The sequence below is a fragment of the Choloepus didactylus genome, chromosome 4, assembly GCF_015220235.1.
Source record: "Choloepus didactylus isolate mChoDid1 chromosome 4, mChoDid1.pri, whole genome shotgun sequence".
In the NCBI taxonomy this organism is placed as follows: Eukaryota; Metazoa; Chordata; class Mammalia; order Pilosa; family Megalonychidae; genus Choloepus; species Choloepus didactylus.
In genome coordinates, this window is record NC_051310.1 from 131479773 (window position 1) to 131506653 (window position 26881).

The following is a 26881-nucleotide window of genomic DNA, read 5'->3' on the forward strand; positions in this document are numbered from 1 at the left end:
GGGAAGTTGTACCCACTTGCAGACTTCTCTCCCTGGACCTCACATAAAAGGTTAGAGTCTGGGTGAGTGTTCTGAGAAAGCCTGGAGGAAGGGAAGAACAACCACTGAAGGAAAGGCAGAATGTTTTTCCAGGACCCTTCACTCCTATCTCTCCTATGTGAAATAAAGAAAAAGGTTTAAGCCACTGGGGAAGGGTAACAAATCCTTTCGCCCTTAGGGCACTAGTGAAGATCCATTTCAGCAGGAGAAGGAAACAGAGAAAAATGCCCTTTACCCCTGAGGCCAGGGTAGGATACACACTGAGCCCAGAACATTAGAAATCTCTACAGGTGGCACAGGGAAGGATCACAGAAAAGACCCAACCTGATACCTAGGGCCACAGCACCCACCCAAAATTGAGGTTGATTTAGAATAGAGAATATCCCCACCACGAGGCCGACAAGCATCAAATTTCAAATAATATCAGTCTATTGCTGGAAGAGATGTCAAGAGTATGGAATAAGATCATCTCTGAGGAGCAAAAACAAAGGGAAATCTAAAACTGAGAGGGGAGCAGACACTGATTTAAACAAACAAATAAACAAGCAAACAAAACTTTTGGCAAGCTAGTTCCCACCCTAAAAGGAATTTGAAGCATGTGGAATACTAAAAAGTAATCGTAGCAATAATAAAACTCAAACCCAGCTCTCAAGTCCTGACTAGATTGACTCTATTTAACTCATCATTACTTTACTATACAAGATATCCAGTTTTTTTTTTTTAAAGACAAATACCAAAAATCAAGGGGGAAAAAAGGCACATTGTCAAGAAACAAAGCAATCCACAGAATTTGGTCTAGATAAGACACAGATATTTGAACTATTAAATAGGGAATTAAAATAACTATGAGTAATATGTTAAAGGTTCTAATGGAAAAGAATGCAAGATCACATGTAATTTCAGGAAAGGCATGGAAACTGTAAGAAAGAATCAAATGGAAATATTAGAAATGAAAACCATAATAACAAAGATGAAGATTGTCTTTGACAAGCTTGTCAAGTAGACTTGACACAGCCAAGAAAAGATTTCATTAACTTGAAGATAGATCAAAAGAAATTATCCAAACTGCCAGACTGTAAAACATAGGAAGAAGAAAAAAAGAATTAAAAACACAGAACAGGGTATTCAAGAACCCTGAGACAACACCAAATGGTCTGACATACATGTAATTGAAGTTCAAAATGGAGATGAGAGAGAAAGTACATGGCAGAAGAAATAGTTGAGGAGGTAATGCTGAGATTAATTGAGGAGGTAATGCGGAGATTTTCCAAAATGGAGAAAGAAGAGTCTTTTCAAAAAATTGCCTTGAAACTGAATATTCATGTTTAAAAATTAACCTTGATCCATACCTGACATCCTATCCAAAATTTAACTGAAAAGGGTTATAGCTCTAAATATAAATCAAAACTATGAATCTTCTAGAAGAAAACAGGAAGAAATCTTTTTGACCTTAGAATAGGTGAAGTTTCTTAGATATGATACAGTATGAATGATGCCTAAAAAATAAAATGATAAATTGCACTCTATCAAAATTAAGAACTTCTGCTCTTGAGAAGATACCATTAAAAAGTAAAAAGATAAGCCACAGACTGAGAGAAAATATTGGCATAACAGGTATGTGATAAAGCATTTATATCCAGGATATATCAAGAACTCAAAATCCAATCAATAGAAAACAAGCATCCCGATCAAAAATGGACAAAATATTTGAATGAGCACTTCAGAGAAAATTTGTATAAACCTTTACACAATCTCAAATTGTTGACATAACTGCACATCTCAGGAAGATATAGATAACTGTGTCAGTAATTGATGTAGCAAGCAAGCAAAAACCAACTGAACAGGAGGCAGGGCAAGATGGAGGCATAGAGAGGTGTAGAATTTAGTTATTCCTCTAGAGCAACTAGTAAATAGCCAGGAGCAACTACCCCAAATAGTCTGGAACAACTGCTGGGGGACAACGGTGACTCTCCACACATTGTGGTATTGGGGAAAAAAATACAATCAATGCAGACTAGAGTCTATAGTTAACAGAAACATTGTATTATGCTTCCTTTAATGTAACAAAGGCAATACCAAAGCTAAATGCCTATAAGAGGGGGACATAAGAGAGGGGTATGGGATTCTTGGCATTCGTGATGTTGTCTTTTTCATTGTACTTTATTTTAATTTTATCTTTTCTTTTGCTGTTTTTTAGCTGTCTTTTTTTTCTTTCTTTTTCTTTTTCTTTTGTCTTTCTTTTTTGACTCTTCCTCTTTGTGGAAATATTCTTATATAGATAGTGGTGGTAGTGGTGAATGCATATCTACATGATTATGCAGGGAACCATCGATTGTTTACTTAGGATGGAATGTATGGTGCGTGAACAAAACCGTCTTAAAACCAAAACAGTGGGTTGATTGATGAACCTTGAGGACATTATGTTGAGTGAAATAAGTCAGATATTGTATGATCTCACTGATATGAACTAATTATAGTATGTAAACTCATAGACATGAAATATAAGTTACCAGGATATAGAATGAGGCTAAAGAATGGGGAGTAGTTGCTTATTTTGAGCAGAATGTTAACTAGATTGAACTTAAGTGTTTGGAAATGGACAGAGGTGATGGTAGCACATTGTGAGAATAACTAACAGTGCTGAATGGTCTGTGAATGTGGTGGAAAGGTGAAGTTTAGAGTCATTCTTTCACCAGAAGGAAAGTTGGAGGTTAAAATGTGGGAATGTATAACACAGTGAATCTTGTGGTGGACAATGTCCATGATTAACTGTACAAATATTAGAAATGTGTTTCATGAGCTAGAACAAATGTATGACACTATAACTAGAAGTTACTCAAAGAGGGCTATTTAGGGGAAAAATTACCTATTGCAAAAGTATGTATTACGGTTAGTAATATTTTAATATTCCTTCATCCATTGTCTTGGCCCGCGGGACTTTCAACAGAGGCTCTAACTCCTGCGAGGGAAGAATGGTATGGGACAAGAGACACGAAGAATGACAGCAAGACAGGAACTCTGATCAAGCTGCAAAATTTTATTGAAGAGGTAGGGTATATATACTCTAAGGGTGGAGGGAGTGGCTAGTAACAACAAGTGGCGGTCTGGGATTGGTGGCTGCTGTTGCTGGGGTGGATGGCCAATGGGCGGCTACTGTTTAGGTGCGAACTAGCTACTGCTTAGGCGGGAACTACTGTTTCCATAAAGAAGGCTGACGCTATTCAAGGTTTTTCTTGCATCAGCTCTAGCGGCCATGTTGTGTGCTTCCGGCATCGCTGAAGGTGAATATTATACGTGCTACCTTAGTAGACCCCAACATCTCCTCCCTTTGTTTTTCAAAAAGGATGGAGGAAGAATGCTGATTGAGCATTCTTTTGGCATTAACCTGCTGGGGGAAGTAGGGGCCTCATTCCCCAAGTTGTCTGTGGCTCTGTTTTTCTAGGGAGGGGAATTTTTGCAGAGCGAGCCCCTATGCAAATGAGGCATACTTCTCAAGGAGCTCAAAAACAGCCTGATTGTTTCGGCCCTCCTTTGCAGTGCTTTGCCTTGCACCCAGCGGTACCAACCATAGCATAAGCTAGAAGCATATTTTTGAGTTATATGCTGCTCCCGTAGGAGGGGAATTCTTACCCGTCAGGGTGGGTAGCATTCAAGTAGTCTAGATTCATGCCTTGGTCAGTGAGGTGGAGCCGGTGATAATGCACTTGAATGGACTTGCCTAGGGCAGAATCAATTTGATTCTTGACTAGTTGTATTATCCTTCTTATGGCCCAAGGTGCAAAAGATATTACAAGGATTAGGGTTATTAGGGGGCCTAATATAGGGAGGAGGTAAGGGAGGACTCCATTAAGTCCCCAGGAGGGGCCTCCTTGGGCTTCCCGCTCACGCTTGTGGTTTGCAATTCCTTCTCTAAGTTTGGTCATGGAATCTTTAACCATTCCGGAATGGTCAGTGTAGAAGCAACATTCCTCGCCCAATGCGGCACAAAGCCCTCCCTGTTTAAGGAAAAGTAGGTCTAAGCCTCTTCTATTTTGGAGAACAACTTCTGATAGAGATGTAAGGGAGTTTTCAAGATGGGTGATAGAGGTTTCAATACGGGCTAAGTCTTCGTCTATTGCAGCTCTCAGGCTGGAGAAGCCTTGGTTATGGAGGATAATAGAGGGGGCTCCGGTGCTTAGGCCAGCAACACCTAAAAGAGAAGCAATGGTGACAGCCGTGACAAGTTCCCTCTTTTTCCTTATCATGGCTGGAGGTTGTGCGTCCCAGTGTTGATAAAGGTCCTCTTCTTTATGAAAGAGGACATGCGGTAGTACAGTTACTAAGACGCACGTTTCACCTGTTTCAGTGAGGGCTTTTGCTGATACGCAAGGGGTAAGTCCTGTGGAAGAGCATAGCCATTTTGTTCCTATTGGGGGAATATAGAATTTACCAGGTAACGGAAAGGACGACTGTGCGCAGACGTTTCTTAAGGGGGCAGAAATGTTACCAATGCAATGCCCAGAGTGAAGAACGGACTGCATGGTGAGGCCGATTTTTTTGCTATTCCATAGACATTGGGCGGGATGATCTTCATTAGACGTATCAAATGTGGTATTAATGGCTATGGCATCATAATAAGGGGGCTTAACAGATAAGCATAGCCAACAACTGCGAGTAAGGTTAGGCTGGGAGGAGTTTAGAGAAAGAAAAGTAGCTTGGAGCACTGGCCAGAGTGGGTTATTGGTTAGTTCGAACGCTATGGGAGAGTTTGAAGGTGGTAATGTCGAAATGGGAGTAGAAGAAGTAGTTAAATGAGTTTTGTTTGGCATAGCAGGAGGCGGGGGCGTAGGTATGCGAGAAGGGATAGCTCGAGGCGGGGGCGCGAGTATTACATTTGGCCCTATGGCGGATGGTTTTTGCTGTACTGCTTCTTTTTTTATTACGATAAGACTCCCTGGGTCGGTCCCTTGCAAATAAATTCTAAAGCCCCAAGTTCGACCGATTAACCAGGAAGTATCAGTGGGGAGCTGCACGGTGAGATTTAGTTGTTGACAGTTATATTTATCGTATATATGATTAATGGAGTGGTCACGGGGTTTGCAGCCAAAAGGGGCCCATCTCAAAGTTAGGTAATGATCAGGGGCGGAAGGTTTCCAGTGGGTAGCTAATGTTTCACACCCCCAGTATGCACAATAGTATTGGTTGGGAGTGTTGCAATACTGTTTTCCGGGGTTGGAGGATGGGCACATGTAATATTGGGCTTGGTTAAGGCATGGAGTGCCTTCTGGGAATAGAATTAGATCACAGGCATAAACAATGAAGGAGGGGTGTCCTGCTGTAATTTGGGTTTGCACAATTTTGGAATCTTCCCATCGTGCTAGGGTCCATTTCCAAGACTGGTGGGGGTTATGATTAAAAAGGCCATGCGATACACAAGGTAAGAGAAGGTATAAAGCGGCAATCTTGAATGGCAGTAGGCTTAACATGGTTGTATTGGTAAGGCTTATCAGGCCCTTTAGTTAAGGGAAGGAGGCCAGCAGGGCAATGCAACCCACAATGCACAGATACGTTATAGCAAGTAAGGCTCTTTCAAATGGATTCCAATCCTTTGGGGCAACAGTAGCTAATCCGGCCGCAAACAGTAGGGCCAGGAGGCCAATGAGCAAATACCAGAGGCTCATGTGGTGTTAGCAAGGGGGGCAAACCTGTAAGCAGGACTTCTTTGACCATTAGGTGTGCACAGGCTGGGCGTTGGCAGCTGGGCAGGTTACAGAGAAATGGCTGCACCATTGACGTCTGGGCAGGCGCGGCGAGGCTGGAGGCGCACTGGAAGAGAGAAGAAAAAGGAAGGCTTCTCAGGGGGAGGAGGTCGCACCCTGGAAGAATATTATTCGAGGGAAGGGGAAGGAGGAGGTGTATTGGAAGGAGATGAGGGTTGAGATGCAAATGTATTAGGAGCGGGCTTCAATAGTGGAGGGTTAACATGTCTTATTAGCCTTTCTGGGAGCCAGCGAGGGCCTTCTTTCTCTTGATCATATATGCAAGCAGAGCCTCGTCCCCAAATAATAACGGGGTCAGGCCCATTCCACTTCGATGTCAAGGGGTCACGCCACATAACAGTGGCTTGTTGCGTTTGTGTTTTGGGATGCCAATGCCTATCGGCAGCCGATTGTCCATTAATATCTAGGGTTAAGAAGTTAAGGACAAAAAGGGCATGGTGTAGAAGGTCTCGGGGTCGTTGTTTTGTGAAATTGAGAGTGCTTTCTGCTAGGCGGTACAGGGTGTTTTTTGGGGTGCGATGTGCCCGCTCTACTATTCCTTGGCCCTGGGGATTGTATGGTATTCCTGTAATGTGCTTAACATGCAATTGTTGACAGAAGGTTTGAAAGTTTTTCCAGTATATCCCAGTCCATTATCTGTTTTAATGAGTTTAGGTTGGCCTAATATGGTGAAACAATGTAGTAAATGAGAGATAACATGCTTTGAAGCTTCCCCTGTTTGTAGGCTAGCTTGAATGAATCCACTAAATGTGTCAACACAAACATGAATATATTTGAGTTGCCCGAAGCTGGCAAAATGGGTGACATCCATTTGCCAGATTTCATTTGGAATGAGCCCTTTTGGGTTGACTCCCAGATGAGGGACTGGCAGCTGTGTTATGCAATTTTTGTAGGTTTTAACAATGTCTCTTGCTTGCTCCCTTGTAATGTTAAATTTTAGGCAGAGAGTGTTTGCATTTAAGTGGTGTTGGGCATGGGCTTGAGAGGCCAAGGTTAGAGAATCACAAAAATTGGAACATATTAGCTGGGTGGCAGCATCTGCTAGTGCGTTACCTTCCGCTAGAGGGCCTGGTAGGTTCTGATGGGCACGGAGGTGTCCTATGAAGAAAGGGAGCTGTCGTCTGAGAATTAATTTTTGTAGCTTTGAGAATAAGGGTACTGCATTGGTGGACGGTTTGATAAATGGAGTTGTTTCTAATAGTGGTATGGACTGAGCTATATATGCACTATCAGTGTACAAGTTAAATGGTTGGTCCTGAAGATGGGAAAAGACTTGTAGGACTGCATAGAGTTCAACAAGTTGAGCTGAGGTATAGGGGGAAGGTATGGAAAATGTTTGGCCCTGGATAACATATGCCGCGGTCGCATTTGCTGAGCCATCGGTAAAGACTAAGATAGCTGAGTTTATTGGTTTTGTTTTTGTGACTTTGGGAAAGGTGAATTGATGGATTTTAGCGAACTGGATTAATGGGTCGCTTGGGTAATGATTATTAATATCGCCTAGGAACGAAGAGCATGCAACGGCCCATTCATCATTGGTTTGGGAAAGCCAATGGATTTGATCTTGGGTGTATGGGATAATAAGGGAGTCGGGGTCTTTTCCAAACAGTTGGCGGCTAGTTTGCCGGCCTTTAATTATGAGGGTAGCTGTAAGAGCAACGTACGGTGAGAGCACCTTTGTTGGAGTAGCTGGGAGATGGACCCAGAGTAGTGGGTGGCCTTGCCCATTTGGCTGTTTTAAATTGGATTGCCAGAATACACCTGTAGGCATATGAGTTGTAGCAACAACTATAAAAATTAAAGGCTGGTGGTAGTTTATCTGAAAGCAAGTTTGATTTTGGATAGCTTGATTTATGATGGTAAGTGCCTGCATTGCTTCTGGAGTTAAGGTTCGGGGAGAGGAGGGATTTGCATCTCCTCTTAAGATATTAAAGAGGGGTAAAAGGGTTTCGGTGGGTAGTTTTAGGTAGGGGCGAAGCCATTGAATGTCCCCTAAGAGTTTTTGGAAGTCATTGAGCGTTAGTAGATGCGAGATTCGCAGCTGAATGCGAGGTGTTAAAACTTGTTGGTGCCAAAGTTCAAACCCCAGATAAGAAAAAGGGTCTGAGGTTTGTACTTTGTCAGGGGCTATTTGAAGACCTTTTGCTGTTAAATTTTTGAGAAGGTCTTGAAAGCAAGAATGTAGTTTGTATACGTCCTCACCTGCTAACAGGACATCGTCCATGTAATGAAGAATGTAGATTTGTGGCCATAGTTGCCTGATGGGGTTAATGGCCTCAGCGACAAATTTTTGGCGCAAGGTTGGACTGTTTGCCATGCCCTGTGGTAAGACTTTCCATTGAAACCGGGGCATAGGGCCCTTAAAATTGATTTGAGGGACACTAAAGGCGAAATATTGCCTGTCTGCTGGGTGAAGAGGTATGGAGAAAAAACAATCCTTTAAATCTATAACTATTTTGTGAAAGTTGATAGGGATAGCAACTGGCGAGGGGAGACTGGGTTGCAGTGCCCCCATGGGTACCATGGCTTTGTTTACAGCGCGTAAGTCTTGTAGTAGTCTCCATTTACCCGATTTTTTTCTTATAACAAAAATAGGAGTGTTCCAAGGGGACTGAGTAGGTTCAATATGTCCGGCATTAAGCTGTTCCTGTACTAACTCTATAGCCGCTAGGGTTTTTTCCTGAGTGAGGGGCCATTGATCAACCCACACTGGTTCTACGGATTTCCAAGAGATTTTCTCAGCATGGGGTACAGGGATGTCAATGGCTGTTAGGCTAAATTTTGGGAGATTCCAAGTCCTCTTTTGGTTGTATTAGGTGTTACGGCGATGGGTTGTTTTATTCCTTGATTAGCTTTTCCTAGGCCTTTGCCGGGGAGAAAATTCATTTTGAGCATTTGAGCAGTAACCGTATCATTAGGGCTGCACATAAAAACTTGCATTTGGGCTAAGATATCTCTACCCCAGAGGTTAACGGGGAGATGGGGGATAATATATGGTACAACCGTGCCAGTGTTTCCTTCTTCATCTTCCCACCTTAGGGTTTGTGAACTCTGCAGAGGATTTGCGGCTCCGTCTATTCCTTTTAGGTGGGTGGCAGCGGCCGTGAGGGGCCAGGATTTAGGCCAGTGGTTTGAAGATATGATGGTGGCATCGGCTCCTGTATCTAAAATTCCTTTAAATGATATACCATTTAGTTTAAGCTTTAAGGTGGGTCGGTTATGGGATATTGGCTGTGCCCAAAAAGCATTAGAAGAGCCAGGCCCTTTTGCGGGGCGCTGGAGGTTTTTGAAGTTTGAGTTGATATGTTGAAGGGGGAGTATTACAAGCTGTGCTATTCGAGTGCCAGGAGGGATAGGGATAATATTGTTTGAGGTGGCTGCAATTATCTGTATTTCTCCTTTAAAGTCATTATCTAGCACACCTGGGATAATTTGGACCCCGCGTAGGGCGGTACTGGCTCTTCCCAAAATGAAACCAAAGGTATTTGAGGGCAATGGTCCATAAACTCCCGTTGGTATGAGGAGAGGGCTGTTTTCTGGGGTTAATATTGATTCGGCGGTGGTACAGGGGTCCATTCCTGCACTTCCTGCTGTTGCTCTCCATAAGTCTGAGATACGGCAGCATGGTTTATGGTTGGGAGCACAGGTATTGTGGTTGGAGATGGCTGAACAAACCGTGTTGCCCCTGGGTTCGTTCTGGTTGGGGCCTGGGGCCGGCCCCATTGGGAGTTTCCCTGGGGCTTGGGTTTTAGGGGTTGGCCATTAATGTCTGCTCGAGAACGACATTCAGACGCCCAGTGGAATCCTTTTTTACAGCGGGGGCAAATAGATGGCCGTAACGGGGGTCTATTGATAGCGGGCAAAGGGGGGTTGGCTCGTGGCACGGGACAATTTTTTGAAAAGTGGCCAGGTCGCTTACAGTTGTAACATGTTGGAGATTTTGGTTGCATTGTAAAATTTTGGAGGGCGGCACTGATAGCTATCCCTAGAGTTTGAGTGGGCCCAATGCTAGAACAGAGTTTTATGTAATTATTAAGATCGGTATTGCGGAAAGGGCGAATTGCTGCTTGGCAGGCAACGTTAGCATTTTCATAGGCTAGGTGTTTAATGAAGTCACTTTCATTTTTGCTAGCCCCAAATAGGCACTCAGCCATGCCTTGCAAGCGGCTGAGGAAGTCGCTGTACGGCTCATGGGGCCCCTGTCTAAGTTTAGCAAGAGAAGAGGTGGCGGCCCCCTTTTGCGGAAGTTTTTTCCATGCCCTAAGCGCGGCCATTTGTACTTGTGCAAGAAGACCTGGGGGGAATTGAGCTTGCTTATTATTTTGATGGTAGGGGCTCTGACCTAAAAATTTTTTTAATGTCCAAGTTTTAGAAGTGGTTTTTCGAGCATTGTGTATGGCATATTTTTTGCAATGCTCTTCATAGTCTGATTTCCATAATAGGAAATTGCCGCCAGACAGGGCGGCTTTGGCTAAGTGTGACCAATCGTTAGGAATAAGTTCCTTTTCGCTGAGGTTTTCCAATAAGGCAAGCGTGAAGGGGGCGGTAGCGCCATAATCATTCACTGCCTTCTTTAATTTTTCTAAGTGTTTTAAACTGAGTTTTTTATATTTAGCTATGGAGGTGGTACTAGCTTCTTCCTGTTCTTCTTCGCTAGAGTTACGGGCTTCTGACTTATTATCTTCCTCGCTTTCACTGCTAGAGTCGCCATTTTGGGACTCGCCGCCATTATGGGATTCAGCAGCGCCATTTTGAGACCCAGCGGATGGGGGTTGGGCCCGACTACGTGTAACTGGAAAAGTGTAGGTGTGGTGAGTGCAGTGGGGATGTGATGAGGGGGCATTTTCTGGGAGTGCAAGGCTGTAATACTTTGAGTTGCCGACCGGAGGTCAGCAAGCAAATTGGCAGCTCGCAGGCGCTCCTGATTAAAGGCCTCTTTAAAATGATCGGCGTGCAGCCGGAGATTTTCCGCGGCTTCCTCTAAAGCGTGGAACTGAGGCAGGGATGTGACTGGATAAAATTGAGGACATGGTTGAGGATTTGGCTCTGAAAGACCAGGCGCATAAGGAGGTGGCCGAAACGGAGGAAGGGGATTATCCTCTACAGAAGGTAAGTTTTCAGACTTTGTTTTAACTTTACACTGACTGGCTAACGGGAAAACCTGACTGATAGGGGTGTTTGGTCTACCTTCTTTTTGGTCCTCGTTGAGAGGTTTTTCAGGCATGTCAATAATTACTGAGTTGGTTTCTGAGGCGGGACGAGAGTGCTCCTTTAGCGCTTCTTCCCCTTCTTTACAGAGCTTTTGAATATCAGGGGCCAGAGAATGGACCTTTAGGATTTCATTAATCAGATTTCAGTAGGTAAAAGCAGTGACAGGAACCCTTTCAGGACTGAAGGTTCGGAAGTAGTCTTTTAGACAATCTCCGACCCGCCGCCAGCATTGGTGATCTATAGTACCTTCCTGAGGGAACCAGGGGCAAGTCTTTAGTAGGAAATCAAAAAAGTGTGTGAGATCTTTTTTCTTAACTCTAGTTCCTCGTGCCTTGAGCGATTCTTTGACCTGACTAATATATAATTGGTGCTGGGAAGTTGCTTGTCCCATGGTGGGGGTGGGGGCTTACCTTTTCTTCTTTCTTTTTTCTTCTTTCGCCGACACTGACTGACTGCTGAGCGGATCTGTCTCGCGAGCGAGTTCCTTCGCGGTGATCCCGGGTGCGGTGAGTGTGAGAGGCCTCTCTCCTTGAGTGCGGCATTCTGTCCCTCGCAAAGCTCGAGCCCCACATTGGGCGCCAGTTGTCCCGGCCCGCGGGACTTTCAACCGAGGCTCTAACTCCTGCGAGGGAAGAATGGTATGGGACAAGAGACACGAAGAATGACAGCAAGACAGGAACTCTGATCAAGCTGCAAAATTTTATTGAAGAGGTAGGGTATATATACTCTAAGGGTGGAGGGAGTGGCTAGTAACAACAAGTGGCGGTCTGGGATTGGTGGCTGCTGTTGCTGGGGTGGATGGCCAATGGGCGGCTACTGTTTAGGCGCGAACTAGCTACTGCTTAGGCGGGAGCTACTGTTTCCGTAAAGAAGGCTGACGCTATTCAAGGTTATTCTTGCATCAGCTCTAGCGGCCATGTTGTGTGCTTCCGGCATCGCTGAAGGTGAATATTATACGTGCTACCTTAGTAGACCCCAACAATCCATAGTAACAAATATACTATACCAATGCAGTACAAATGCACTATACCATATTAGTCAGTAATGGAGTGGGATGGGGTTAGGGGTATGGGAGGATTTGAGTTTTCTTTTTTATTTTTATTTCTTTTCTGGAGTAATGAGAGTGTTCTAAAATTGAAAAAAAGACAATTGTGGTGATGACTGCACAACTATATAATGGTACCATGAACAATTGATTGTACACTTTGGATGATTGTATGGTATGTGAATAATCTCAATAAAATTGAATTTTAAAAAACCCAAGCAAAGCAAACAAACAAAGAAACAAAAAAACAATCTAAAAACAAAACCCAGGAAGTGTATAGAAGATTAAACATGAAATAATGGATACATGTATAGCACAGTAATTGAAAAATATACATTTGTTCAAGTATATATTAAATATTTACAAAAATTCTCCCTATATTCAGTCAAAATTTAAATCTCCACAAATTTCCAAGGATTTATATAATACAGAGCATGCTCTTTTCCAGAATGCAATAAATTAGAAATCATGACTAAAAAAATCTCAGAAACATCTTCATAAGTTTGGAAAATGAGAAATATATTCCTAAATAACCTATTGTTGAAAGAAAAAAATTGCAATAGAAACTAGAGATTACTTTTGAACTAAATGACAAGAAAAATACTATATATTATAGGATACAATTTGGCAGCTAAGGTGATCCTTAAAAGGTAATTTGTGGCCTTGAATGATATTTTAAGAAAGAATAAAAACTAAAGATTAGTGATCTAAGCATCCATATCAAAATGAAAGAAACTGAGTTTTAAGCTTTTGACATTTTTAAATTCTGAATTCTCTATATTTTATTCAAAAAGTAAGAACATGCAACCTAGTAGCCTTGATTCTTGAAGACAATTGTGTAACTATGTAGTTTACATGAGGGGATGGTGTGACTGTGAAAACCTTGTGGATCACACTCCCTTTATCCAGTGTATGGATGGATGAATAGAAAAATGGGGACAAAAACTAAATGAAAAATAAGGTGGGATGGGTTGGGTGTTCTTTTTTACTTTTATTTTTTATTCTTGTTTTTATTCTGTCTGGTGTAAGGAAAATATTCAAAAATAGATTGAGATGATGAATGCATGACTATATGATGGTACTGTGAACAGTTGATTGTACACCATGGATGACTGTATGGTATGAGAATATATCTCAATAAAACTGAATTTTAAAAAAAAAGTAAGAACAGAGAAAAAAGGGGAGAAAATAATCAAATAAGTACTACAAGAAAATTTACCATAATTAAAAGACTTGAGTGTCCAGTTTGAAAGGAATTATCTAGTTCTTAGGACAATGGATAAAAATAAGTGCATACCACAGAACATTATTTTGAAATCTCATAATCCTGAGAACAAAAAACAAGAGATAATACTAAAAACTTCCGGGGAACAGAACACATAACAAAGCATCAAGAAATAGGATCATATCAGCCTTCTCATCAGCAACTGTAAAAGCTAGAAAGTAATGGAACAATGTATTTTGAATTCTAAAGGAAAATTATTTACAACTTAGAACCAAATTATTAATTATATGTAAGGCTGATCTAAAGACATATTCAGATATGCAAGGCTTAAAAAGTACTTGGCATATATATTTTCTTTTGAAGCTATGGGAGGAGATACACCATCAAAATAAGGAGTAAACTAAAGAGGAGGAAAGAGGAAGAGGATGGGATTCAAGAAATAGAGGCTCTAAATGAGGAGATTGGTGAATCCCCAAAATATTGGTGAAGGGAGTGTACAAGGTGGATGTACACCAAGTCTAATGAAAAATTTTTTTCAGATTGGAGCACATCAGAAGGCTTTGGAAGAGATGTTTCCAAGAATATTAAGCTGATATATATTTAATACATATGAATGTTTTCAGAAGGAATTTAGGCAATTGGGGGGAGGGTTGGAGATAAAATATGCATAAGCACATAGAAACTAAGCAAACAAAAATATCAGACAATTATTAAGTTCAGGGAAAACAAATTTTCTGAAGAAAGAAAAAGTAGTTATAATATAGTTATATGGCTCAGCAGTGAATGCTTTTACATAGTTACAGTAATGTAAAGACTGATCATTTCATCCAGTGAAAATTATACTGCTTTTGACATTATGCAAAGGATAGAATATGAGTTTTTATGTTTTGTCAACAGGGAAATAAACTAAGCTGCAAGGCAACAAAGACATTTATTTGGAGTTTTGGTATTGCAGTGCAGGATCTGGGATTCAGATAGAAACCCAAAGAATGTGCCATCATGGCATTTCCAGGCAAGGGATTTTAAAGAAAAGATTAAATAAGTTTTTGTGGTTGGTGGATATTTGGGGAACTCCAGTTGTCCATCAAGTTAGCTAGTTAACTGAGTTCTTTATCTTGTGGTTTGTTTTATTGTGTCTGGATATCCTTGGGGTTTAAGGAACATTGTTGCTTGAGGTTTTGTGTACCTTGGCAGTTTGTGATATCTGGCTAATATTTGCCTGAGAGTACCCTCCAAAATGACCTCCCTACTCCATTTTAAATCTCTTAGCCATAGTAACTCTATTTTGTTTATTTCTTTTTACAGTTGTGATGGTAGAAGAGGAGGAGGGAAAGATAACTAAATTTTCATCATCTTTAATGGGAAGTTAGTAAAAAAATGACTAAAATTAAATCATCAAGAAGTAGCAATAGACTTCTGGGAAGATGGTGGATTAGGGGAGAGAGAAAAAATTCTCTTCCATGAAAAACACTAGATAAAGGATAGAAAGCACATCAGAACAGCAGTTCCGGGGTTCAACAAGCAGGGCAGGGACTTCTAAACCCATAGTGAGTGTATACTTAGAGAAACCAAGAGACTGCATTTTAAGACCAGTGAGTGTTCTGCCCAGAATGCTGGTGGGGAATGGGCAGTTAGAGCTGGCTGATGAGTGTGGAGGGGAGCAGCCTTCCATGCCCCAGGCATCCTCCTCAGCACTTGGCTCAGGTGATAATTCTCCACAGACCTGTGTCCAAGAGCCCCTGTACCAGGAACTGGCAGTTGGAGCAGGCAGATGATGGAATTCAGGATTTGGCAGGATTATGATGGTGTCTACTCTTCCTCCATGGAAGCCCATGGTGTGCACAGCCCAGAGGCAAGGGTGCTGCATGGAATGCCAGGAGCCTCCCCCAATCCCAGGGACTCATGGGTGCATGGCACACAGGGACTGTTGGGCATATGAGCTGGAAGGTAAAATGCACAGCTTGGCAGCCCCAGAATACCCCACCCACAGCCCTAGGAAGAGCTGGGATCACTGTGTCCTGGAGTGGACTCCCTGCAAAACTGCACAGGGCATGCCCCCCACCCACAGGGCTAGCAGACCCCAGTGCATATGGAAAATTGGTGTACTGATTGGACTTCTACATGGTTTGGACCCCCACTCAGTGTATAGATGAAGTTGGGGAGAACTGGCATGAGGGTAAGCGGTGGCTCAAGAGCACCATCTGCTAGTAGGTCAGGGAACATGCACTCCACCAAGCTGTAGCTCTGCCAAATTATAGACAAACATTCAAATAATCCTGCATATCCTAAAAGAACCTTATCAAGATAAACAAATGCCAAAAGGCCAAAACAACAAAAATTATAAAGCATATGAAGAAATCAGAAGATATGGATAACCCAAACATCCAAATTAAAAAGCTAGAGGAGACACAGAACTTGGAGCAGTTAATCAAAGAAGTACACACAAACATCAATCCCATGGTTCAGGATAAAAAGGCCATGAAGTAGACACTAGAAAAGCATAAAGAATTTGCAAGTGTAAATAAAAAATAGTGGATCTTATGGAAATAAAAGATAGTGTTGATCAAATTAAAAGTATTCTTGAGACATGTAACAGCAGATTTGAAGAGGTAAAGAACAAATTAGTGAACTCAAGGACAGGAAAATGGATTGCAAAAGCATAAAAAAATGAATGGTGAAAAAAATGAAAAATTTGAAATGGATCTCAGGGAAATGATAGACAACACGAAGTGCACAAATATAAGAATCATTGGTATTCCAGAAGGCAAAAAGAAGAGTAAAGGGCTAGGAAGAATATTGGAAGGCATCATTGGGGAAAACTTCCCAACCCTTCTAAATGACATAAATATGCAAATCAAAGATGCCCAATGAACTCCAAATAGAATAAATCCAAATAAACCCACTGTGAGACATATTCTGATCAGATTGTCAAATAATGGAGAAGGAGAAAGTTCTGAAAGAGCAAGGGAGAAGCGATTCACTGCATACAAGGGAAACAACATAAGACTAAGTACTGATTACTCAATGGGCACCACAGAGGTGATAAGACAGTGGTATGACATATTTAAAATTTTGAAAGAGAAAAATTGCCAGCCAAGAATTCTTTATCCAGCAAAGCTCTCCTTGAAATTTCAGGGACAGCTTAAAATTTTCACAGACAAAAAAATGCTGAGAGAATTTGTTAACAAGAGACCTGTCCTAAAGAAATACTAAAGGGAGCTCTACAGGCTGAGAAAAAAAAAGACAGGACAGGAGAGAGAGGCCTGGAGAAGGGCACAGAACTGAAGAGTATTGGTAAGAGTATCTTAAAGGAAATAAAGAGAGAGAGGGAAAAAATAGATGTGACAAATAAAAACCAAGGGATAAGATGGCTGATTCAATAACAACCTTCACAGTAATAACATTGATTGTGAATGAATTAAACTCCCCAATTAAAAGATATAGAATGGCAGAATGGATTAAAAAATATGAACGCTCAATATGCTGTTTACAAGAGCCTCATCTTAGACCCAGTGACACAAAAAGATTAAAAGTGAAAGGATAGAAAAAAATATTCCACACAAGCTACAGACAAAAGAAAGCAGAGGTAGCAATACTAATTTCAGATAAAATAGACTTTAAATGCAAGATGTCATAAGAGACAAAGAAGGGCACTATATACTAATAAAAGAGAATTCACCAAGAAGAAATAACAATAATAAATGTTTATGCATCTAATCAAGATGATCCAAAGTACATGAAACAAACATTCACAAAACTGAAGAAAGAGCAATAGAAGTATCCACAATAATCCTGGGAGACTTCATTACACCACTCTCTCTGATAGAAACATCAACCAGACAGAGGACCAATAAGGAAATTGAGAACCTAAACAATAAAATAAATGAATTAGGCTGCGCGGGCTGCTCGCCGGCTGCGCTGCGGCTGTTGCACCCCCTTTGCGCTCACAGACTGGGGGTTCTGTGTGGCTACCCGGGCTCCGTCTGTGGGTCCCTGTCGCTGCCGTCGGGTGCACCCCTCCTTCCTGTGGGGCGCCATCCGAGGCAAAAGCCGGATTAGGAGACCACGGTCAGATTGACTCTCGAGGAGTCTCTGCCTGGGGAGAGCAGTTCCGGAGACAGATGGCCCCAATGCTACTCAGAAACCACATCCAGGGATCGCTGACATTTGGGGACATGGCAGTGGGCTTTACACAGATTGAATGGAGGCACCTGGATCCTGCCCAGAGAGCCCTGTACAGGGATGTGATGCTGGAGAACTATGAGCACCTGGCATCCATGGGGCTTCTCTCTTCCAACCCAAACTGATCACCCAGCTGGAGCAGAGGGCAGAGCCCTGGATGGAGGTGCAAGATGTTCCATCAGGTACCTGTGCAGTCCAGGAGTACTGGTTTGAAACAACGATGTCAACCGTAAGGCAGAATACTTCTGAAGAATCTGTTCTGGAAGATGGACCAAAAAGTGTCATGATGGAAGGAGACCTGGACTGGGAGGGAAGAAGTTCCACAGATAGGAAGCCCTATAAATGCAAGGAATGTGGGAGAGTCTTCAAATATAATTCTTCCTTTATTAACCACCAGAGAAATCATATTGGTGAGAAACCCCATAAATGTAAAGAATGTGGGATAGCCTTTATGAGTAGCTCATCCCTTTTAAATCATCAAAAAATTCATATGGGCAAGCAATCTTATAGATGTGTTGAGTGTGGGAAATTCCTCAAGAAGCACTCAACGTTTATTAATCATCAGAGAATTCATTCTGGAGAGAAACCCCATAAATGCAATGATTGTGGAAAAACTTTCAAGAAGAACTCAATCCTTTTAAGTCATCAGAGAACTCTACTGGCCAGAAACCCTACAAATGCAATGACTGTGGGAGAGCTTTTGCTCCGAATGTAGCCCTTACTCATCATGAGAGAATACATAGTGGAGAGAAGCCCTTTAAATGTAATGAATGTGGGAAAGCTTTCAGGGATAGCTCAACTGTATGGGAACATCGAAAAATCCATACTGGAGAGAAACCTTATTGGTGTAATGAATGTGGAAAGGTCTTTAGGAGAAGCTCAACTCTTATGACTCATCAAAGAATTCATACAGGAGAGAAACCCTATCACTGTAGCAAATGTGGAAAATCTTTTATGTATAGTTCATCCTTTACTGGGCATCAGAAAACTCATAGTGGAAGTAAGCCCTATCAGTGTAATGACTGTGGGAAAAGCTTTACGACACGCTCAACCCTTAATGGACATCTGCGAATTCATACTGGAGAAAAACCCTATCCTTGTAAGAAATGCGGGAAAGCCTTCAGGCACAGCTCAGGCCTTACTGAACATCAGAGAATCCATACTGGAGAAAAAACCTTACAAGTGTAATGAATGTGGCAAGGCTTTTTCCCACTGTTCATCCTTTAAACAGCATAAGAAAACTCATAACAAAGACAGACCCATCAAATGTAGTGTGGTAAATCATTAAGAAATAGGTTATTCCTTCTGATCAGGAGGAGACATTTAAAAAAATTGCTCATTTAACAAAAATATTCTGAATGTGTCTGTCCTGAGAGCTTCTCACTTGTGAGGATGTTCATTGTACTAGTGAAACATGGGAAGAAGCTAAGTGTCAATCAGTATGGAAATAGTTGCTATGGAGCACAATGTAGCAATTGAAAAGAATGAGGTAGAACTCCCTATAGGACCATAGAAAGATCCCCATGATATCTTGTTAAATTAAAGAAGCAAGCTGGAGAAAATCTTATATATCATGGTCTCATTTATTTATATATTAAAAAATGATGCTATTTTTATGTATGTACATCTATTTATGTTATGATCAAAAAGATTTGGAAAAATAAAGGTCAGACATTAAAAAATAAATAAATAAATAAATAAATTAGACTTAACAGACATATATTGGCATTACATCCCAAATTAACAGGATATACATTCTCCTCTAGTACTCATGGAACTTTCCCAAGGATAGATCATATGCTTGGGCATACAACAAGCATCAAAAAATTTAACAAGATTGAAATTATTCAAAGCACATACTCTGACCACAATGGAATGCAACTAAAAGTCAATAACCATCAAAGATCTAGAACACTCACAAATATCTGGAGATTAAACAGCACACTCCTAAACAATCAGTGGGTCAAAGAAGAAATTGCTAAATATGTAGAGACAAACAAAAACAAGAACACAACATATCAAAACTTATGGGATGCAGAAAGGTGGTATTGAAGGGAAATTTATAGCTCTAAATGCTTATATTAAAAAGGAAGAAAGAGCTAACAGAACAAATGAAGAAGCCAGAAAATGATCAGCAAACTAATCCTAAAGCAAGTAGAAGAAAAGAAATAACAAGGATTAATGATAAATAAATGGTATGGAGAACAAAAAAAAAATAGAATAAATAAGACCAAAAGTTGGTGCTTTCAGATGATCAAGATTGAGAAACCCTTAGCTAGACTGGTGAAGCCAAAAGAGAGAGAAGACCCAAATAAACAAAGTAATAAATGAGAAGGGGGACATTTCTGTGGATCCTGAAGAAATTTAAAAAAAAAATCATAAGAGGAGGGAGAGAGAAGATGGCAGCATGGAGAGGAGTGGAAGCTAGTTAGTCCCCCTGGGACAACTAATAAATAACCAAGAGCAACTAGCAAATAATCTGGAATAACTGCTGGGGGACAAATGTGACTGTCCACACATCATACACCAACCTGGATTGGAGGAATGCCCAAGATTGCAGCATAAATTCTGTAAGTAAAAACTGCAGACCCAAACCGAGAGTCCCCTCCCTCCATGGCAGCCCAAACTGCAAAGCCTTGCTGTGATAGAGAGCAGCACTCTCTGAACAAGCGAATATACCTCAGCCCAGCTCCAACTGAGGTTTTAATTAACAAATGTTGACTGCTCAATACAAGCTATGAATCCCCAACAGTCAGACAGAGGCTTTTGGTGACAACTGACCTTGGAGAGCCGGAGGACCTCTCTGGGAGGGAAGGGGAGCACAGAGGACCAGGTCTTTCTCTGGCCGATGAGTGAAACTGAGGATGGCCACAGACTGGCCCTGAAGAGGGATTCTGTCTCTTTTGGCTCACTGGAGAAAGTCTCAGCCGTTTTCAGTTCCCAGCACTCTGACCCAGACTAGGGTGGAGATAGCAGAGTCAGAGAGACCATTCAAATGCAAATGATATCTTCCTAGGAGGTATATCTTCCCTAAGAGGAAAGACATGGTGCCAAGCTCTACTACCCACCTTCCATTCAGAACCAGACACCAGAGCCTGGGGGAGAACAGGCATGCGCCATACCTCCTTACACCAGTCTGGAGTGACAGGCTGACAGGTGTCACCTGCTGGACAGAAAAGCACAGTAGCTGGAGGCCTCACAGCCTGCATCCATCTTCTAAGATACATCCTCAGGGAAACCTGATACTATTGCCTCCTTCTGAGACCTGAGCCTGTTCCAGTCTGGGAAAACCTGATTGGGGTAACCAAGGAAAGCAGATGCCTAGACAACAGAAAACTACAACCTACACTAAGGAAAATGAAGTTATGGCCTAGTCAAAGGAACAAACTTACACTTCAACTGAGATACAGGAATTGAAACAACTAATACTAAATCAATTCAAAAAGTTTAGGGAAGATATGGCAAAAGAGATGAATTGTATAATGAAAACACTGGCATACATAAGTTAGAAATCAAAAGTTCAAAAAAAACAGCTGGCAGAGTCTATGAAATGAAAGGTACAACACAAGAGATGAATGACACAATGGAGACATACAGCAGCAGATCTCAAGAGCAGAAAAAAAAACACTCAGGAACTGCAGAACAAGACACCTGAACACCTACACACAAAAGAACAGATAGAGAAAAGAATGGAAAAATATGAGAAACATCTCTGGGAATTGAATGACAACACAAAACTCAGAAATGTACATGTCATGGGTGTCCCAGAAGGAGAAGAGAAGGGAAAAGGAGCAAAAGCAGTAATAGAGGAAATAGTCAATGAAAATTTCCCATTTCTTATGAAAGACATAAAATTCCAGATCCAAGAAGTGCAGTGTACTCCAAACAGAATAGTTCTGAATAGGCCTACACCAAGACACTAAATAATTAGATTATCAAACATCAACAATAAAGAGAGAATCCTGAAAGCAGCAAGAGAAAAGCAATCCATCACATACAAAGGAAGCTTGATAAGACAATATGTGGATTTCTCAGTAGAAACTATGGAGGCTAGAAGGAAGTGGGGTGATATATATGAGATACTGAAAGAGAAAAACCACCAGCCAACAATCTTATATTCTGGCAAAACTGTCCTTCAAATATGAGGGAGAGCTTAAAATACTCTCTGACAAACAGAAATGACAGAGTTTGTGAACAAGATACCTACTCTACAGGAAACACTAAAGGGAGCACTACAGACAGAAAGAAAAAGACAGGAATGAGAGGTTTGGAACACAATTTTGGGAGATAGTAGCACAGCAATGTAAGTACACTGAACAAAGATGACTGTGAATATGGTTGAAAGAGGAAGGTTAGGAGCACGTGGGACACCAGAAGGAAACAGGAAAGGTAAAGACTGGGTTTGTATAATTCAGTGAAATCTAGGGTGCTCAATGATTGTGATAAAAGGTACAAATATGTTTTTACATGAGGGAGAACAAATGAATGTCAGCATTGCAGGTGTTATAAATAGGGTGGGATTGGGGGAAAATCCAATCATTGCAAACTAGAGACCATAATTTAACAGAAACATTGTATTATGCTTCTTGTAATATAAGAAAAGCAATACACCAAAGCTAAATGTGTATGGGGGAGAGGCATAGAGGAAAGGTATGGTGATGTTGTCTGACTCTTTATTCTACTTTAGTTTAATGCTGTCTTTCCTTTTGTTGCTTCCTAGCTGTCATGTTTTTGTTTTTGTTTTTCTCTCTCTCTTTCTTTTTTCTTTTTCTTTTGTCTCTCTACCTTCTATGACTCTTCCTCCTTCTTTGTGGAAGAAATTAAGATGTCTTTATATAGATAGTGGTGATGGTGGTGAATACATAAATACCTGACTATACAGGGAACCATCGATTGTTTAGTTAGGATGGAATGTATGGTGTGTGAACAAAACCATCTTAAAAAATGTGTTGATGAAGAAACCCTGAAGGCACTATATTGAGTGAAATAAGACAGACACATAAGGACAAATATTGCAGGGCCTCACTGATATGAACTAATTATAATATGTAAACTCAAAGACATGAAATATAAGTTACCAGGATATAGAATGAGGCTAAAGAATAGGGAGTGGTTGCTTATTATGAGCAGAATGTTCAACTAGGGTGAACTTAAACATTTGGAAATGGACAGAGGTGATGGTAGCACATTGTGAGAATAACTAACAATGCTGAATGGTCTGTGAATGTGGTGTAAAGGGTAAGCTCAGAGTCACGTATGTCATCAGAAGGAAAGTTGGAGGTTAAAAGATGGGAATGTATAAAACAGTGAATCTTGTGGTGGACAATGTCCATGATTAACTGTACAAATATTAGAAATATCTTTCATGAAGTAGAACAAATGTATGACTCTATAACTAGAAGATAAAAATAGAGGGGCATATAGGAAAAATATATACCTATTGCAAACTATATACTACAGTTAGTAGTATTTTAACATTCTTTCGTCAACAGTAACAAATGTACTATACCAATAGTGTGAATCAATAATGGAAGGAGGGTGTTTAGGGGTATGGGAGCATTTTTTTGTCTTTATTTCTTTTCTGGAGTAATGAAAATGTTCTAAAAATTGAAAAAAAAATTTAATCGTGGTGATTGATGCACAGCTGTATGATGGTACTGTGGGCAATTGATTGTACACTTTGGATCTTTGGATAATCTCAATTAAAAAAATCGTAAGAGGATACAATGAACACCTGTATGCCAACAAACTAGACAATTTAGAGGAAATGAATGTTCAGCTGGAAACACATAAACATCCTAGACTGAACAGAGAAGAAACAGAAGACCTGAACAAACCAATCACAAGTAAAGAGATCCAATTAGTCATCATAAAGCTTCCTACAAACAAAAGCCCAGGGCCAGGTAGCTTCAAAGGGGAATTTTAACAAACTTTCAAAAAAGAATTGACACCATTCCTATTCAAACTCTTTCAAAAAATTGAAGAAAATCAAACACTACCTAACTCATTTTATGAAGCCAACATCACTGTAATACCAAAACCAGATAAAGATGCTACAAAAAAGGAAAACTACAGGCCAATCTCCCTAATGAATAAGATGCAAAAATTCTCAACAAAATACTTGCAAATCAAATCCAGACACATTAAAAAAATCATACACCATGACCAAGTGGGGTTCATCCCAGGCATGCAAGGGTAGTTCATCATAAGAAAATCAATGTAATACAACACATTAACAAATAAAAGGGAGAAATCAAATGAGCACCTCAATAGATGCTGAAAAAGCATGTGACAAAATTCAGCATCCTTTTTTGATAAAAACACTTCAACAGGTATGAATTGAAGGAAACTTCCTCAATATGATAAAGGGCATACATGAAAAACCCACAGCCAGCATAGTACTTACTGGTGAGATACTGAAAGCCTTCCCTCTAAAGATCAGGAAAGAGACAAGGTTGCCCACTATCACCACTATTATTCAACATTGTCCTAGAAGTTCTAGCCAGAGCAATCCAGCAAAACAAAGAAAAGGCATCCAAATTGGAAAGAAGTAAAATTGTCATTATTTGCAGATGATATGATCATATATTTGGAAAACCCTGAGAAATCAATGACACAGTTACTTGAGCTAATTAACAAATTCAGCAAAGTGGCAGGATACAAGATTAATGCACATAAGTCAGTAATTTTCTGTGTCTTGAAGTTCTCTCATTTGAACTTGAGGCTGTTAGTCCTCACAAGCTGTTATTTATAACCCTAATTTATTTGCTAAGTGTACATTTTATATTAACAGGTTTAAAACCTCAAAAAGGCTTTTGGACCCACTGGAAACTAAAAGGACTCAATGCAACAACCATACATGGTAGCAAAAAAGCACCTCCAAAATCTGAACTGGAAATTATTGCAAGCAGTCAAGAACGTATAATGAATAGTAAGTAAATTTATTGTAAATTGCAGAAAGAAATATATAGCCTAAATCAAGGGTATTAGGTTATTTATTAGTCATAATTTTATAATTATTTGTGCTTTGGTAGAGATTTTTAAAATAATATTTGATTTATATATTGATGCTATAGTAGTTTGAATTTTGCTTCACATTTTAGTTTTTCATTGTAAAAGTGACATGTGCTTAAGTCATTTTTCCCACTTGCCTGCTATGGTTTATTTAAATTGATTTTTAGGAATTCTTTATCTCCATGTACATCTACAAATATTCTTCTCGCTTTTATCTGTACTGCTAACTGGTTCATAATGTGTTTTGCCACATTATTCAGTAAATTATCATTATTAATTTTTTTAGTGTTTCAGTTTTATGACATGTTTGTCAGGACTTTCTTCTATTAGATTATAAACATATTTACCTGTATTTTTATCTAGTGCTTTTTAAAAATTTCCATGCTTGATTTAATCTATTTGGATTTATTTTGTTATAGGAGGATGGTTGGGTGAAAGTATTATGTTTTTTCTAAATGACTCATTGATCCATTTATAGACTTTCAAATAGTAACTCCCTTGGATTAAATATTTTTGTATTCTCTTATGCTCTCTTGAGCTACGTTCCACATTTCTGCACAAGGACCAAACTTCTCAATTACTCTACGTTAATAAACTCTACAAAGCAAATTTATTTCTTTCTTGTTCACACTGTACCTCCAATACCTGACATAGGTATGACTATCAGGCCTCATTTCTGAATCTCTGGAAGAAAGTGAGACCCAGGCTCAGTATTTTTTAAAACTATCCAGACAATTTCAAGGTGCTGGCAAAGTTAAGAACTACAGATATAGAGGAAAATGTCTTTGCCTGCTCCTTGAGATAGGCTAAGGAAAAACAACCTACTTTTCTGAAAGCTGTTCTTTAGCTGATTTCTGATTTTAAAATTAATTAATTAGTTAATTACTGGTTTTTGGATTTGTGCACTTTGAACTTGCAGAATCTCTGTTTGAGCTGTGGTTTTCAACACTCTTGTTCCTATATATGTAATCCTATATGATTTCTATCTTTTAGTAGTCACCTGTAATTTCTTGTTTGCTAATGTCACCCTTTGTGGTTTTCCAGAATGTCATAGATATTTTTTTGGGGGGGAGTCTGTGGAGGTTTGGAACTGTATGTACCCTAGAAAATCATGTTCTTAAAGCTAATCCATTCCTGTCGGTGTAAACCTATTGTAAGACCTTTTAATGAAGTTATTTTAGTTAAGGCATAGCCCAGAGTGGGTCTTAATTCTCTTACTGGAGTCCTTTGTAAAAGAATGAAATTCAGACAAAAGGAGAAAAGCCAAAGAAGCAAGAAGCTGAAAGCAACGAAACCCAGAAGAGGAGGAAGAGACTGACAGATGCAGCCAAGTGCCTTGCCGTGTATCATAGGACCCAAGGATCACCGCAGCTGGTTTTTGGAAAGACAGCACCATCTTGATTTGGACTATTTTCTCAGCCTGAAAACTATAAGCTTGTAAGCTAATATAGTCCCACTGTTAAAACCAATATATTTCCTGGTATCTGCTTTCAGCAGCCTAGCAAACTAAAATGAGGTCTTTTCAATGGATCTCCACTCTTGCTTATACAGTTTTACTTCTCGACTTCACTTATGAATAACAACTTGACTGAATGCAAAATTCAGGGGATTTTCCAGAACTTCTAATTTTGTTAAAATTTTAACTTAAAAAAAGTAACAAAATACAGGGAACACCCATATATTCTTTACCTATGTTCCCCAATTGTTTACATTTTGCCCCCTTTGATTTATCAATCTCTCTCATCTTACTTCATGTAGGCATCTAAAGCCACAAATTTCCCTACACACTGCTTTATTTGCAGTCCACAAATTTAGTTATATTATATTTTCATTATCATTTAATTCCAAATATTTTCTAATTCCTATTATAATTTCTCCTTTGACCCATGGATTATGTAGACATGAGTTGTTTAGTTTCCAAATATTTGGGAGATTTCTTGATATCTCATAGTTACTGATTTCTAATTTAAAACCATTGTATGTGTGTTTTTGTTTTAATTTTTCAATAAATAAAGTTAAAAAAACATAATACTGGAAGTTCTAGACAGCATTATAAGGCAAGGAAAATAAATAAAAGGCATGCAGGTTGGAAAAGAAGAAATAAAACTCTATTTTCAGATGACATTCTCATTTATGTAGAAAATTCCAAAGAAATCTATTTTAAAAAATCCTCCTAAAACTAATAAATGAATGCAGCAAAGTCATAGTATACAAGACTGGTATCTGCTTTCAGCAGCCTAGCAAACTAAAATGAGGTCTTTTCAATGGATCTCCACTCTTGCTTATACAGTTTTACTTCTTGACCTCACTTATGAATAACAACTTGACTGAATGTAAAGTTCAGGGGATTTTCCAGAACTTCTAATTCTGTTAGAATATAAAAACACAAAAAGTTAATTGCATTTT

At 40.0% G+C, this 26881-nt stretch overlaps 1 protein-coding gene across 1 annotated transcript in view; it reads left to right on the forward strand.

Moving 5' to 3' along the window:
• The window catches only part of FAM227B (family with sequence similarity 227 member B), a 273855-nt gene that overhangs the window by 61934 nt on the left and 185040 nt on the right, over positions 1 to 26881 (forward strand). Inside the window, exon 10 of the mRNA XM_037835095.1 lies at positions 24255 to 24392. Coding sequence (XP_037691023.1) covers positions 24255 to 24392 — 138 coding nt within the window. The remainder of the gene's footprint in view (positions 1 to 24254; positions 24393 to 26881) is intronic.